The sequence below is a fragment of the Martes martes genome (assembly GCF_963455335.1).
Source record: "Martes martes genome assembly, chromosome: 1".
Lineage (NCBI taxonomy): Eukaryota > Metazoa > Chordata > Mammalia > Carnivora > Mustelidae > Martes > Martes martes.
The window spans coordinates 46254329-46268835 of record NC_137888.1 but is presented as its reverse complement, the minus strand read 5'-3'; the positions used below and the strand labels follow the sequence as shown (position 1 = coordinate 46268835).

At 42.5% G+C, this 14507-nt stretch overlaps 1 protein-coding gene across 4 annotated transcripts in view; it reads right to left on the bottom strand.

Moving 5' to 3' along the window:
• Positions 1-554: 554 nt before the first annotated feature.
• ST3GAL6 (ST3 beta-galactoside alpha-2,3-sialyltransferase 6) overlaps positions 555-14507 on the bottom strand; it is a 58627-nt gene continuing 44674 nt past the window's right edge. For all 4 annotated transcript variants that reach the window (XM_080797960.1, XM_080797958.1, XM_080797959.1 and 1 more), the window contains 5 exons: positions 8668-8763; positions 5632-5818; positions 5380-5517; positions 2192-2344; positions 555-845 (listed from right to left, as the gene is read on the bottom strand). In XM_080797960.1, the coding sequence (XP_080654086.1) occupies positions 759-845; positions 2192-2344; positions 5380-5517; positions 5632-5818; positions 8668-8763 (661 nt within the window). In that variant the 3' untranslated portion in view covers positions 555-758. The remainder of the gene's footprint in view (positions 846-2191; positions 2345-5379; positions 5518-5631; positions 5819-8667; positions 8764-14507) is intronic.

The window sequence follows — 14507 nt, the reverse complement described above, 5'->3', positions numbered from 1 at the left end:
GCCAGGCAAAAAAATTAATAATGCTCTCCTTGAGCTTGCCTAGCCCTGCTGCCTTGTATGAGCTTTAAAATAATGCAGTCACCAGGCTCTGATAAGTGGCATTCTTAGCTTATTTACTCGTCCAGAATTTCATGTTTAGTCTATTTCCTTCACCTTAAAAGCATACCTTCCTTCTACCAGATTACTCATTACAATCATGGTTTACTTAACTGCAGGACAAAAAAAGCTTCATGAAACCAGTCTGATCTTAGATTTCTATAACCATACCTACTGCTGTGTTCAGGGCTGCTTTAAGATTCAAATCTGTTTCCTCAGGTACAACACAATCATCTAGCTACATGCTGGAAGTGGCTCCAGTCTGCCGTATCAAGGCACAACCACATGGCCATTCCCCACCAATTTAGAGTAGCCAAATGTGTTCAAAAATTGTGGTCAGCTAAAGCCCCTTATTAGGAAGTCACATCCCCTCAAAAGTCTAAGATGAAGTCAATATAAAAAGATGTTTAGAAACACTTCGGAGAACTAGCTTGTTTTAAAAACAATGCAATCACAACTTTCCCTGATAACTAAACATATCTTGGTTTTTATAAATTAAATATATTCACAGAAATTAAGCTGGTGGTTATGAATCACCAGGCAGCAACAGACTTAATATACATAATTTTTTGACAAGTGCATCCAACATTTAAAAATAAACTAAAAACTGCCATATAAAAATAAAACTAATACTGTTAGCATCGTCTTCTGAGTCTGTAGAGTCAATCTTCAGTCAAGTTGATGACAAAGTTTTTTTCTATAATGTCCTTCAAAAAGAGCTGCTCCGCTGTCACATTGTGATATGCATTCTAGAGAAGAAAAGGAAAATAAAATCACCATCTATCCCAGTCTCAAAATGTTAACAGGAATAATGGACTACAGTGTATCTGAAAAGCTTCTGAATGAAAAACTCAAGTCACAAGTGTACAGGCAGACTTCTAACTTTTGTTACCTTTCTCTTTGCTCATTCTTTGGCCAGAGTGTTTCCTAAATTTAGCCCGCTGTTTCCACTTAAACCCTCACCTAAGAGCACCCCTTCGTATCATTCCCCTCTCCCCCCGTCTAAATCAGGATATAAAACTAGAGGCCAGAATTTTAAGTCAAAATGGGTTGATCACTTTAATAAAAGCAGCACCTGCAACTCAAAGAAATCAGCCCAAAGAAACTATTGTAAAGCATGCATAGAGATTTTTTTTTTAATTATTCTATTGATGGATATCCTAATCTTCCTCAGGAAATTGTTTCAGTGTTCTGTTATATAGATGACTAGAAAGCCCAGGAGTGCTAAAAGATTAGGGCTGAGGAGAAATGATCCTGCAGTCTGTCCTAGGCAACTAACACTTTCTACTCAAGTGTCTGTCTCACAAGGGGTGGGAGATGAAGTAATAGAATAATACAAAGGTCTAACCTTTGGCTCATGGTAGTGTCTGAGGATGATGATCTAAGGGGACTCATTACACGGGCTATATCCCTACTTAATAGCAAACTATTCATATTTCCATATTAAAAATGTACAGATAACATTTTAGTCCAGTCACCTGTGATATGCTACTAACCTCAGACAACTCCTACCTATTCAGTTAAGTCTTAAAGATCCTATCTACCACCACTGATCTCTAATTCAAGAGAGGCATGATCTACTATAAACGTTTGCAACCTTTTTGACCATGAATATTCCCTCATGGAGTTAAAATGTCACAGACTTCCTCCTCTACTTAAAAAAAGAAAAGTTGAAAAGCACAGTAAGAAGTTACATCATCTTCTCAACTCCAAATTTACCTTCATCTTTCCTGTGTTTTCAGTGCTCAATCCTCTTATGTGGATGAGTGTCCCTGTTCTGTGATAATGCTTTTAAGTGAATTTGAGATATTACCAAGAGCAAATGGCCTGCACGCATATTTGTATAGTGCAAACATGATCGAAGATAAGGCTTGGTGTCCATACGGGTTTGATACGATGTTCTATTCCCAAGGGTCTGACACCCACAGATTGGAACTGCCTGGATCTGAGTCCCAGTTTCAGCCTTTGGTAGCTCTTGGTAGGGTTAAGCAGCACTCATACTCAAAAGCTGTTCCCTCAGTAAAAATGCGGAAACAGAAAATACAGGCTTTCTGACTGTAAAGATCAAAGATATACCCAAGTGGGTATGTATTACCTTATTCATCAAAGACATGGTGGCATTCCCATAATAGTGCAAAGGACTCTTGAGGTCAGAAAAGTTGTATTTAAAACCAGCAAGGTGAACTTCGTGACAAATGTGAAACGCCAACGTGATGGCAATAATTCCTGTTGTGGGGTGTTTGGGTTTCTGGGGAGGGAAACGAAAGGTTTTTTAAAACTCAAACAAGATGTCTCCAAAGCTGGGTGACCTCATCTTATAAAATCGGGACTTCTGAACACGTACCAGGTGAGAAATACCTAAGTTAAACCCTCATCGTGTCTTAAGACCCAAACCCCGGTTAATTTCCTAACTCTGAAAAGCATATAAATGTGATGAAAATCTTTCAAATAAAACTTAACTATAGTATTAGCCCAGAGGACAACTATCAAATGAAGAAAACAGGCTCAGGGAAAAGGATGCTGCTGCCTCCTTTTATAATACATGCTGAGTCAGGCTTCCTGTGCAGACAGCAGAGCCTGCGGATTTCCAACCCACACAGGAAACATAAGGACAGGTTAACTTGCTAATGGATGGGATCATGGTAAAAGGCTCCACATAAGCCTTAAAAGAGATCTCTTTTACAATTCTAATAATTTAACCAGCTCTGGGGAAAGACTAGTCAATTAACTTCAATGGCAAATAGTAAGATTCTGACTTCTATAGAAAATAAAAAGTCCGGATGTATACAGAGTAATGTCACAGTCTCCACTGGATCATTATCAGTTTAAAAATCAAAAAGGAAAGAAACCAAGCATCCCCCTCACATACACATATCTCCTAAAAATGCAGTAACAGATGTTTGACGGAAGGATTTTCATTCTGTTTTAATTCTCACCGGGACGGCCTTTAAAGGCAAAAACAAAACACATCTTAACACAGCCATCCAAGGAGATTTCCTTTCCATCAAGGTGTGACTTACAGATTCCGTGGAAATGATACATTATGATTTTGAGGAGGAGAAAAAAATACCCAAGAAGCACAACAATATCAAACTCCAGGACGCAAACTCCTCTGAAAATTTAACTACCTTCTGCATAAGCTTTTCTTTACCCAACGCCCTACTGTGAACACCATAAGCCTTTGCCATCTGCTACAAACGGAAATTAGTGGTTGGGTTAACAACCTGGGAGTCATTCAACCTCATTGATCCCATCACTCTTTCCCTCCTCTTTCCCTCCCCTTCACGTCCTCCGCTTCCTTTCCTCATGCCTTAGAGGGCTTCATCCATCGTTATAATCCTTCCATTTTCTGCACCTTTCACCCACAGAAATAGTTCATCACCTGATAGAATCTTAACCCTAGCTCAACCCACAACCAAGCAGCAGAACAAGCCTAGAGAAAACAACATACGTGCCCAGGTACACATGACATTTATGGCCAAAGTCTCAAGTGGCCGTGCAGTATTCCCCTAGCAAATTTCCAGTCCTATTCTCCAAGGTGGCAATTTTATACCTTTATATCCAACAGCCTCATCCTCCTTCCTACTCTAAACCGGCCATTTAATCCTCATTTCACTAACAGAAACAGAAGAGCTATCTATACCAGCTTCCCAACTTCCCAATCTACCTTCAGTTTGACCTGTACTTTCAGTGCTCACTCTTCCATGGATGCGATGTGCCGGCCCCTGCCTCTGGCCAACCTCGCCCCTCATGCACTCTTTCCTCCCGTCTCTTCTCTGCCACCAAATCTGCATCTCCAATGACCCCCTTGCTCTCGTTTTCTTCTGTCAAATCGTTCTCTTCATCATATAAACATGGCATCTGTCTTTAAAACAACCACAAAAGCAACCATCCTTGATCCTGTGTCTTTCAACCATTTCTGTGCCCCCAACAAAACTCCAAAGATTTGCCTCCACTTGCTCGTGTCCCATGTTCTCTTTAACCGAATTCAAGCAGGCCTTTCTTCTTTTTTTCTTGTCCACATCATCAATATGACTTCACATTTCCAGAACCAGGCTTTATGCTTTTTGACTTGGGAATTCCACTTCTAGGAGTCTATTCTACAAAAATCACACAAGTGGGCTGAAAATCCCTATAATCACATGCATTTCTAAATAATTTAGAGAGGAAAAAAGCTGGATATAAATGGAAAGATCTATAAAGAGGGGAATAGTTAAGTGGAGGGGGGAAATGGCAGAAAATATCTATGGTATAATTATAATTATATTGAACAAAAAGTATGTGTTTGTAGCTGCACAGAAAATAGTCCAGAAGGATATAAAAAGCAAAAAAAAAAAAAAAAAAAAAAAGCTTGAGGAATAATGAGAGTTACAGCGTGAAAAGGATGATTTCCTTTATTTTTATACATATAAATATATATAATAACAATCTATTAATAGAATACATAATTTAAATTAAACATAAAATGTACTTGATATATATATTCTTTTATAAGTGGTTTCATTAAAAGCATTAGAATCTAACAATTCTAAAGTTTAGAATTTTTTTTATCATACTAAAGAAAGATACGTGAGGTGTATTTATTTCTTTGGATTTTCCCTGATTACAAAAAGAAACCTCATTTCAGTCGAGACATTATGTCACAGTTTCTCGAGCTTCAAATGAAAAACCTATCCCTGCCACGTTATGGGTCCAGAGGGTACTGTCTTCTAGGGAATGTAAACAAAAGGGCTACAAGAGCCAAACTTGGTGAGACTCTTTTTAATTGAAGAATCTGGAGTTTCAAAATTTCCTCAGAATTCAGTGCCACTGTCTCTATGACCACAGAAATATTTCTGAACTATCCTGTCCTTCCTCACCTTTCTACCAGCTTTCCGGTGATATTTTTATCAGAGTGCTCGAGGGTTCTTTTTTTAGCCTGAATAGTCATGTGCTTGTCGGAAAGGCCCGTCCTGCTACTCTGAGCAGAGCCTTCCCAGCAGCGCCCCCATCAGTCAGTCTCTCCTCATCGCAGAACTCTGCATATGGAGGTTAGGAGAAGTGAGTCGTTGGGGCATGTAGGAGGAGACCCCAGAAGGGCTCCACAAGGGCGAGGCAGGGGGGACCAGAACACTCCAGTTCTTTCCTTGCAAACTAAAAAACAAACATAATACCCACAGATACCTAATTTCACTACCGCCACCTCACGAGTCATGGTTCTCATTCTTTCTGAGAACCCTAGGATCTCTCCACCCTACCCTAGCCAGATCTTTAGCTTGGAACTGTGCAAAGCAAAATACATACCTGATTTTTGGGAAACACTTTTGGGAAGTGAAGCAGTTCATAAGCTGCCATTCTGATAATGAAAGGATCTAATATTCTGATTTGATAAGGTTTGTAGATCAAGTTTAAGGCTGGTTTCTTCCAAAAACCATTAGTGTTCTGAAATAAAATAAGAACACAGAAAACAGAACATTGTGGTGGTCTTTTTTTTTTTTAATGGAAAAAAACAAAAACTGAAGGTAATCAGAAAGCAGATCAATGTTGCCAACTTACTATTTTGCCACCCGTCAACAATTCCCACAGCCACTTTAAATCAAGCGGCTTAAAAGCAGTGAGAACCGCCGTAGTATTAGGATCGTTGTGATTGGGATCTGAAAAAACAGATTCTGGATAAAAAAGTCGGAAGGTTGTCCTTCTCCCAACTTCCTCTTCATGTCCTAAAACAGGACCATTATTCATTCTGTGGGTAGTAAAACACACAAAATGTGTAGACCAAGTGTAGTATGTGCCAATTCCATCACAAGTTTCAGAACTTTCAGAATAGAACAAACAGCAGTAGCCATGGGACCAGTGCTTAAAGCTACAAGACAAGGTTTTCCTTAAGACAACTTTTTAAAATTCCTATTTTTAAGGAAATAATTCCTTTTCATGAAACAGCGGCAGGCAGAAATGTTCACCTGGATTTGAACAGTAATTGTGGGGCCACTGATAATTCAGTCCCACCTCCAGGAAAACTGAAGACTAAATAAAACAATGGGAACACAGAACCACAGAATACTAGAGTTAAAAGAGAGCTTGGAGGACATCCAGACAAAACCCCTTGGAGAAGGGCCCTGCAGAGGGAGGGAAAGTTACTTGTCCAAGTTTACACAGTCATGTAGCACATGGACTGACAGACAAGAATCACACCGAAGGTGATCTGAAGACCCATTAAAATTGTTGAGCTCTGTAATAAAGTGGTAATATAAAACTGCCGTGTTATCCCCACTCACAACCAAATAAATATTACTGCTAGAGTGAACTAAAGAACTACAAAGGATCCACGGTTGGGTTTGTTTTATGCTCAGTGCCAAAGTTAGACATGCACTATTTACCCATACACTATGAAGGCATGCTATTAAAAGGAATGCTTTGTTTCCAAAACAAAGTGTCCCCCTGGGAGGACAAATGCTGTTTCACCCTTTGCCACTGACTCCATGTAATGTAAGACAGTCTCAACACTTGAAATGACTTTCATAATGCTGTGCCCGTAGCAGTCTCCCACAAGGTTTTGCTGTGGTTCTGGATGATCAAACGTTTAGACAATTAAAGGTAAGGAAACCTGTGTTTCAAAACTGTCATGCGGATAAATTTTCACGGCTTTCCCAAAACAGATAGTGAACAGAAAATAAGGTGACCTCACTATGCAGAAGTACTTGGCAGCTCGTAACCCAGCAAAACCCCCAAGGACTGTCAGGTCATCCTAACGCACTGCCCTTCTCTTCAAAAGACTATTCATAGCCATTTCCAACACACACAACACAGGATGACCTTACTTCAACCTTCTGATGAGAAAATAGAGCTAGAAATGCCCTCATTTTCCCGCCACTCCATCTGTGGGACTCTTGGTAGCCGTAGCTACAATCCCAGTTCTTCTTTCTATTACAGAGGACCAACTGCACTTGCGCTCAAGCCCCATCCCAGCTTGCTACCACACCCATCTCTTCGCTCATTTTCATCAGTTTACCAACATGCTCTAGAATTTCCTATCTTTATAAGAGGAACAAAACAAAACAAAACAGCCTCCTTTGGTTCCATAACTATCTCCAGCTACCATCTCATTTCTCAACTCCACAGCAAAACTCCAGAGAATTGCCTACCTGGGTTTCTCACTTTCTCACCTGTCATTCTCTCCTCAAACCACTCTGGCTGGGCCACTCCCCATATCAGGTCTCCACGTCTGCCTTTGCCAAGAGTATGAGTGAGCTTCAGGTTGTAAGTCCAATAGTGAAACTCTCTGTTCTTATCTTGCATGACCTCTCACCAGCACTGGTCATGGTTGACCCCTTCTCTCTTTTAAAGCACTTCCTACCTCACTTTGGATCCTCCTCCATCTCTTTTTTTTTTTTTTTTTTTTTGCTCAACCTCCAAGTATAGAATATCTCAAGACTCCATCCTGAGACCTCTGCTCTGTTTCTCCCTGGGAAATCTTGCCAATACCATGGTTTAATATAGCTTATAGGCTGTTTACCATCGAGCCTTTAACCTGTTTAACCAAATGCCTACTTGAATTAACACTACAAATCTAATAAGCATCTCAAACCTAACATGTTCACACAGAAATCTTGATTTTCCTCTAAGATCTTCCTACCCTAGTCTTCCCCCAACTCAATAAATGGTACCTCTCTCCAGTCAATCTCTTAAGCTGAAAACCCAAAAGGCGTTATGTGGTTCCTTTATTCCCATCTCTCCTCACATCTAACATCAACAAATCCTGAGAACTCTACCTCTAGAACATGTCTGTCTATCCACTTACATCCTTCCCCGTCATGACAATCCTTTTCCGAGCCGCCATCATCTGCCTGAATATAGCCACCTAACTGGCTTCTTCATTTCTACCCTTGTCCCTCATATCCCATTGTCCATGCCACAGCCAAGGTATTTTAAAAACATAACCAGATCAAATTGCTCTTCTGCTTAAAAATCTTCAAAAGTTTCCTCTTATACTTAAAATCCAAGTACTTATACAGACCTATACAGCCTCCTTCCTCTGCGGCTTCTGACTGTTCCACTCTCTCTGAGCCGGCTGCCCTCCTACCTCACTCGTGTTCTTACTACTCTTCTCAAACCCAGGATCATATCCTCCCCAGGACCTGCACTAAATATTCTTTGTGCCCAGATTGCTCTTCCCTAGTCTTCGTATGGCTGGTAGTGTAATGGTCACTTAGATCCGTCTTAGAGGTCTTCTCCTCAAAGTGGTCATCTGTCCATCCTAAAGTAGCTATTCAATCACTGTCACATATGTTTTAACTGTTTGTATGGCATTTATTTTTGTATTTCCTTATTTACTTCATTACTGTTTTCTTCTCTTCATTACAGTGAAAACCCCACAGGGAGCAAGGAACTTGTTCTTACTCAGTGCTATATGCCCTGTTGCTAGAACTCTGCCTGGCATATTAAGGAAACAATATTTTCTAAGGGGATGAGCTGAAAAATCTAGGCCTAGTCTAGTCGATGAATGAGAGAATGGTTGTGTTAATGTACTTAAACATATCTAAGCGACTCGTCTTTTAAAACAATTCCAAGTTAGCAAATAGAAAATGTACTTACCTTATTATTACATCATAGGAGTCAATTTTTTCTCCTAATGTCTTATTCTTCAAAACTCCTCCATTACCAACCACCACGCACTTTTTACATGGCACACTGTTGGGCAAAAAGACAAGTGAAAGGTTGAGCCATCATTCACATAACTGGTTGATTCCAAGAATTCGTTCAAACTTTCCAGAACCCAATGCCAAATTTCACTTGTTGCACAAGTAGAAAAAGAACCAATTGTGACTTCCAGGTCTAGGGTTATATTAGAAAGATATAGGATTCAAGAAATAACATTCCACAGGAAGCATATGATCATAAGCATATAACAGTTGCTTATGAGTCCACAGGCATTCCCTCATTTGATTCTCATAACCACCTGCTGAGATAGGTAAGCCCATTATTTCCATTTTACAAATGAAGAAAGGCATTCAGAGAAGTGTTGGTTAACATTTCAAAGCCATACTCCCAAGAGGCAGAATCAGGATTCACATCCAGACCCTCGAACAACAAAAACACCACTCGGCCTACAATTCTGCATGTTAATATTGATACAAGGGTGTATACATGAAACAGATGTCCATTTTTTCACCAGCATTTCTCACTCCCTGAGAATCCTGAGGTTCTAGCTCTGGGTCACTGTTGTGTCTTGTCATTGTGGAGAGAGCTTGGAATCTGGTGGGGAAGGCATATCTTCCCTGGTCCTGCCCATGAGCACTTCAATTCCCCAAACATGTACTGCTTCTTGGAGCTTAACCAATATAAACTAAAAGTTCACACTGTGTCCCTAGCAGAGAGCTTTCAAGTGGATGATGAAGTGGGACTTCCTGTTGCTGGCTGGGATCGGCCTAGAACCATGCACTGTGCCCCATCAGCTCTCAGCAAACCCAGCCTGGCCCCTCTGTTTCCAGGCTCTCATCACCTCCTGGGTAGGCTTTAAGAAATGACAACACAGATCCTTCTCCTTTAGGGGGCATGACATAACAGAGTGGAAGCCTGTTGAGACTGTCCTTCCAAGGCCATCATGACGCGAAAGTATAAAGAAAGAAACTGTTTCTCTAAAAACCATGAAATAAAGCAGACCAGATGAACTCTAGACCTTAAGGCATTTAGGAAATTAATGAGTAGCAAAATTGCACAAATACTGTAGAACATGTAAACTTAGAGGGGTACCTGGTTGGCTCAGTTGGAGGAACATGTGGCTCTTGACTTCGGGGCCATGAATTCAAGCCCCACATTGGGTGTAGAACTTAAAAATAAACAAATAATCATAGAGAATGCAGGAATACAGGAATAATTAGAAAGAGCCACACACGGGCCCTGTCGGGTTAAAAAGAGTACATATAATGTACCCACTGAACGTACAGAAGCATAAGTTGACCTTTTCTCATTAGAATTTGCTTAACTCACCTATCTGGTAAGTTTTTAATACTAGAAAATGCTTTTTCACATTTTAATTTAGGGCTTTTAGCTCCCCACTTAATGAGTCAAGTCTAAGTCAGTGTCTACTTTGTGACCAAAACGAGAAGATACAGAGTGTCACAGGTGTCAAGAGACAGGGTTAGGAGGACATTGTCCAGGCACTCCTTGACGATGTGCCCCCCAAAACTCCTACCACGGACAGATCACAATATGCTCTAACATTCTAGAAAGGCAACTTTCTTAATGGTGCTCTGCCCTGCGACCAGGTAGCATGGACAAGATGAGAACACTGGCAAATATTTGAAACCCTTTCCCCTCTGGGCATATTGTCCTTACCCTCACCAGACCCATCTTACGAATACTCTCTAACAAGGGCAATTCTCACCTGCACAGCTTGTTTGACTCTTCCTTCCAGAACCCTGTGGTCAGTTTAATGCAAAACAGAAGCTGAACCTCCTGAAGTGGGCTCTACCTCCTCTGAGCAAGGCTATGGGCACTGGGGAGGGAGTGGCTAGGGATGGAGGATCGAAATACCAGCTCTGTTCCTACTGAACCTGCATGGGGCTGGAGGAGAGACAGCCGCCATTTTGGCACCCAGACTAACCTCCTCCATTATGGCTGGAGGCCTCTTCCCAGTCCTGTCCCCAGGCGCCCCAGGGGCTACAGCATCCCTGCGGGCCTGGGATATCCAGCCTGATACCAGGCTGCCTAACTCCAACATCATCAAGCACACCAGGCTGGATAGGAACTCACACCGCCACTGTGTCTCCAGAGTTTCTAACCCAGAGCCTCAACAAAGGACCCAGGACCCACAAGCCTCATCTCTGAAGTGGAACCAGAATCCAGAAAGGGGCAGCTCAGTGCACCCTCAGACAAGGCCAGTTCCCTCATCACTGCTCAGCAATAAACCCACAGGCTGAACCCTTGTGCTCACAAGGGCTTCCCCTCAGTGTTATTTTTATCAGACTGGATTACAGCAAGTCCTCAAGCCCTAGATCACAGGTGGCCAAAAGAGTATTGTGATAAGGGAAGCAATCGTCTATCATACAAATATGTCACATTCCCAGTCCCCACTCGGGCTCAAGGTCCTGGACCTCCTCTCACAGTTCCTACAGAGCCTTCCGGTCAAGGGAAAAGGCAGATCTCCACTACAAGAGCCCCAGGATCAGCCACAGAGAGAAGGTCCTTCCTTGTACGTACACAAGCCGCACGGCCTCTCCCTGTTCATCGTCCCAGGAGGCCCAAGGACTTGGGAAAAATGGAAAAAAATCTTAGAGATACTGCCTCACTCAAAGAACTCCAATTCTAAAGACACTTTATAGTTGAACGGTCACCACACTTTAAGAAATTTCACTTTCTATTTTCTTCTCTGTGAGCTTTGTAGGGGGCAGCTGGAAGGAAGGCCCTTGGTCATCGAAAACAGTTTGCCAATACCTCTGAAGGGAAATCTTGTCCGGGAAATTTCACTTTTCCGCCTGGTAAGGGATAATGCATCTTTCTGAGGATCATATATAATACTAGAAACTCTTTAAGGGGCATGCCTAGGACTACTCTTCGGCAACAGCATCTCATCTATGGCTAGTTTTCACAATGCCCCCATGCCTCTGGGAACTATGTACTGATACAGCTTTACAGTCTGAACCACACAGCTCACAACGCTCTCCCCAGCAGGGACCCACATTTCACCAAAAATGTGCTTCATCATCTCCTTGGCTTCATCCACCTGGTCTGGGCTCCCGGCTTCCCTTGCATCCTGAGGTGTGAAACAGTAACTTCCAGGGTCCTTTAGGTGACTGTATAACTCTACCATAATTAATGAACACCACTTCCATGCACGAATAGTTACAGACAATTGTGAGTCCCCAGAGGACAAGAATAGTCTCATTTATATTACGGTACCTTCCTGTCTTAAACTTCCTGATTCACAGGCTGTGCACTTCAGAAATTGGTTTGGTCGTTACCGAACAATCGGTGATTGTTTTCTCACGTTGTGTTTGGAAAAGGAGGTATCTGTTCTTCCTTTTCCCACCCCAGAAACGGGTAGGGAAATGCACATGCCCCAAACTGCTCACCCAGAAAACAAAATCATTCCAGAATGCCTAACCTGTTAATGGAAAACCTGAAAAAGTGCTGAAATAGTCATGGTAAGAGATTACACTTCCCCCACGTGAAAGGCAGGCTTCTCATCAAGCCGGGCAAACCCAGAAGACTGGCTACCTTAGGCAGAGGTACACATCGACAACCATCAAGACAGAAAGTAAACACGAATCGCCCATTCCAAATGATCTGTGACCCGTCTTCTGAATGCTTTCTGACATTCATTTTTCCTGTCAGTAGTATCACACACATTAAAATATATCACCACATCTTCAGTGTAACAATCTTGTGCAGATCCCACTGGCCGTTTTCCCAACACCCATTACCCTGCATGCCTGCTCGCAGAGCCCTGCTTTCACAAGCCTAACAGTCGTTGGTCTGGAGTGGCCCCATGACCCCACTTTGGGCAGAAAGGTATTAGAGAAGTCTATTAGAAGCTCCAGAAAAGACTTCACCCACAGCAAGAGCATGGTTTAAAAGTTCTTCTCTTGACTGAAAACAGCGGGATGTCTGGGTGGATTAGTGAGGCAGACGCTGAGACGTTTTGGAGCCTGGGCTCTTTTTCATAGACAACTGCTGAAGTCCAAATCTTTTTCATCTTTTTAGGTTATCTAAGGCCATGCTCCCGCCCTGGCTGGTTGCCCATCTGACCCAGCTCTGCTGAAACAACATTAATGGATCCTGCCTGGGTGAACAACGAGGCAGCTGTCACAAATCCCTGTCCATTTAGCAGGCAACGGACTTAGCACAGGGCTTGGGTTAGGTAGGATATTTGTGTGTGGTTACTCTACAACCATCAAAGCAGGACCCAAGCATGCTTCACAGAATCTGGCAGCTTTCAGAAGGCGATGGTGGCAGCAGGGGGTGGAGAGCTGGTTCATGCATTTGAGTGGGAGCTGACAGTTCGTGATTCAGGGTTTCTGCTGCTCTGGCCGAGGGAGAGCACGTCCCACTAAGGAAACGGCAGCATCCCGGGGACCTGGGTATAGACCGGTGCTGAGGAGCTACATGGACACCCAAAAAGGGCCTCCTAACAGGGGCACATTTAAGTGTCCCTTTTCTGTGATGCAATTTCTTTAAATATCCTCAATGGTTAGTGAAGTGTGTCAAACATGGCCACCTTGTGTGAACTGTGCTTTGGAGAAGAAAGAGAAGAACCCGAGCCCCGTGAGAAATCCACAGAAGCAGCACACAGAAAAGACAGCAAGAGAACGGGAGTTGTCACTCGGAACCGCTGGTTCACGGTGCCTTCTGAACAAAATGCCACAGAGGCTAGAAAGGAAACTCGAGGCTACCTCAAACACCCCACCTCTTTTTAAAAAGCACTTTATTTGATGGGGGGGGTGCCTGGACAGGTCAGTTAAGTGCCCAACTTTTTATTTCAGCTCATGTCACAATCTCAGGGTTTTGAGATCAAGCCCCACATCAGGCTCACACGCTGGGCTTGGAAGCTGCTAAAGATTCTCTCTCTCCCTCACCCTCTCCTCCCACGCCCAACTCTCTCTAGTAAAAAATAATAAATAGGGGCGCCTGGGTGGCTCGGTGGGTTGAAGCCTCTGCCTTCGGCTCAGGTCGTGATCCCGGGGTCCTGGGATCGAGCCCCACATCTGACTCTCTGCTCAGCAGGGGGCCTGCTTCCTCCTCTCTCTCTCTGTCTGCCTCTCTGCCTACTTGTGATCTCTGTCTGTCAAATAAATAAATGAAAATTTAAAAAAAAAAAAAAATAATAATAAATAAATAAAGCATCTTATTTTTTTCATTGCAATATAATTCATAAGTCTTAAAATCCACCCTTTTAAATAAAATTCAGTAGGCTTTAGCATATTCACAAAGCTATGCAACAATCACCACTTCCTAATTCTGACCCCACAGCCCGAAGCACTTGCTCTCCTCTCCTCCCTCTCCCCGCAACCACAAATCTATCTTCTGTCTCTACAGCTCTGTCTATTCTACTTATTTCATACGCATGGCAACACGTAATAGCTGTACACGGTACAAGGTGTTCTATCGTATATAACAGTATTTGTCTGTGAGATTTCACAACTGGCTTCTTTCATTGAGCACAGTGTTTTCAAGGTTCCTTTTCATGACTGAATAATATTCCTTTGAACGGATACACATTTTGTTTATCCATTCAGCAGCTGGATATTTGGGTTGTTTCCACTTCAAGGCTATTCTGAATAACGCTCCTGTGAACATTCATGTAAAACAAGTTCAGTGGTCATAGGTTTCAGTGTAAGTTTTCTGCTTCAAAATGATCCTAGATTCGCAGGAAGTTGTAAAATCAGCACTGAGAAGTCCCTGTATTCCACCCCGTTCCCCCCACCCCATGCTTC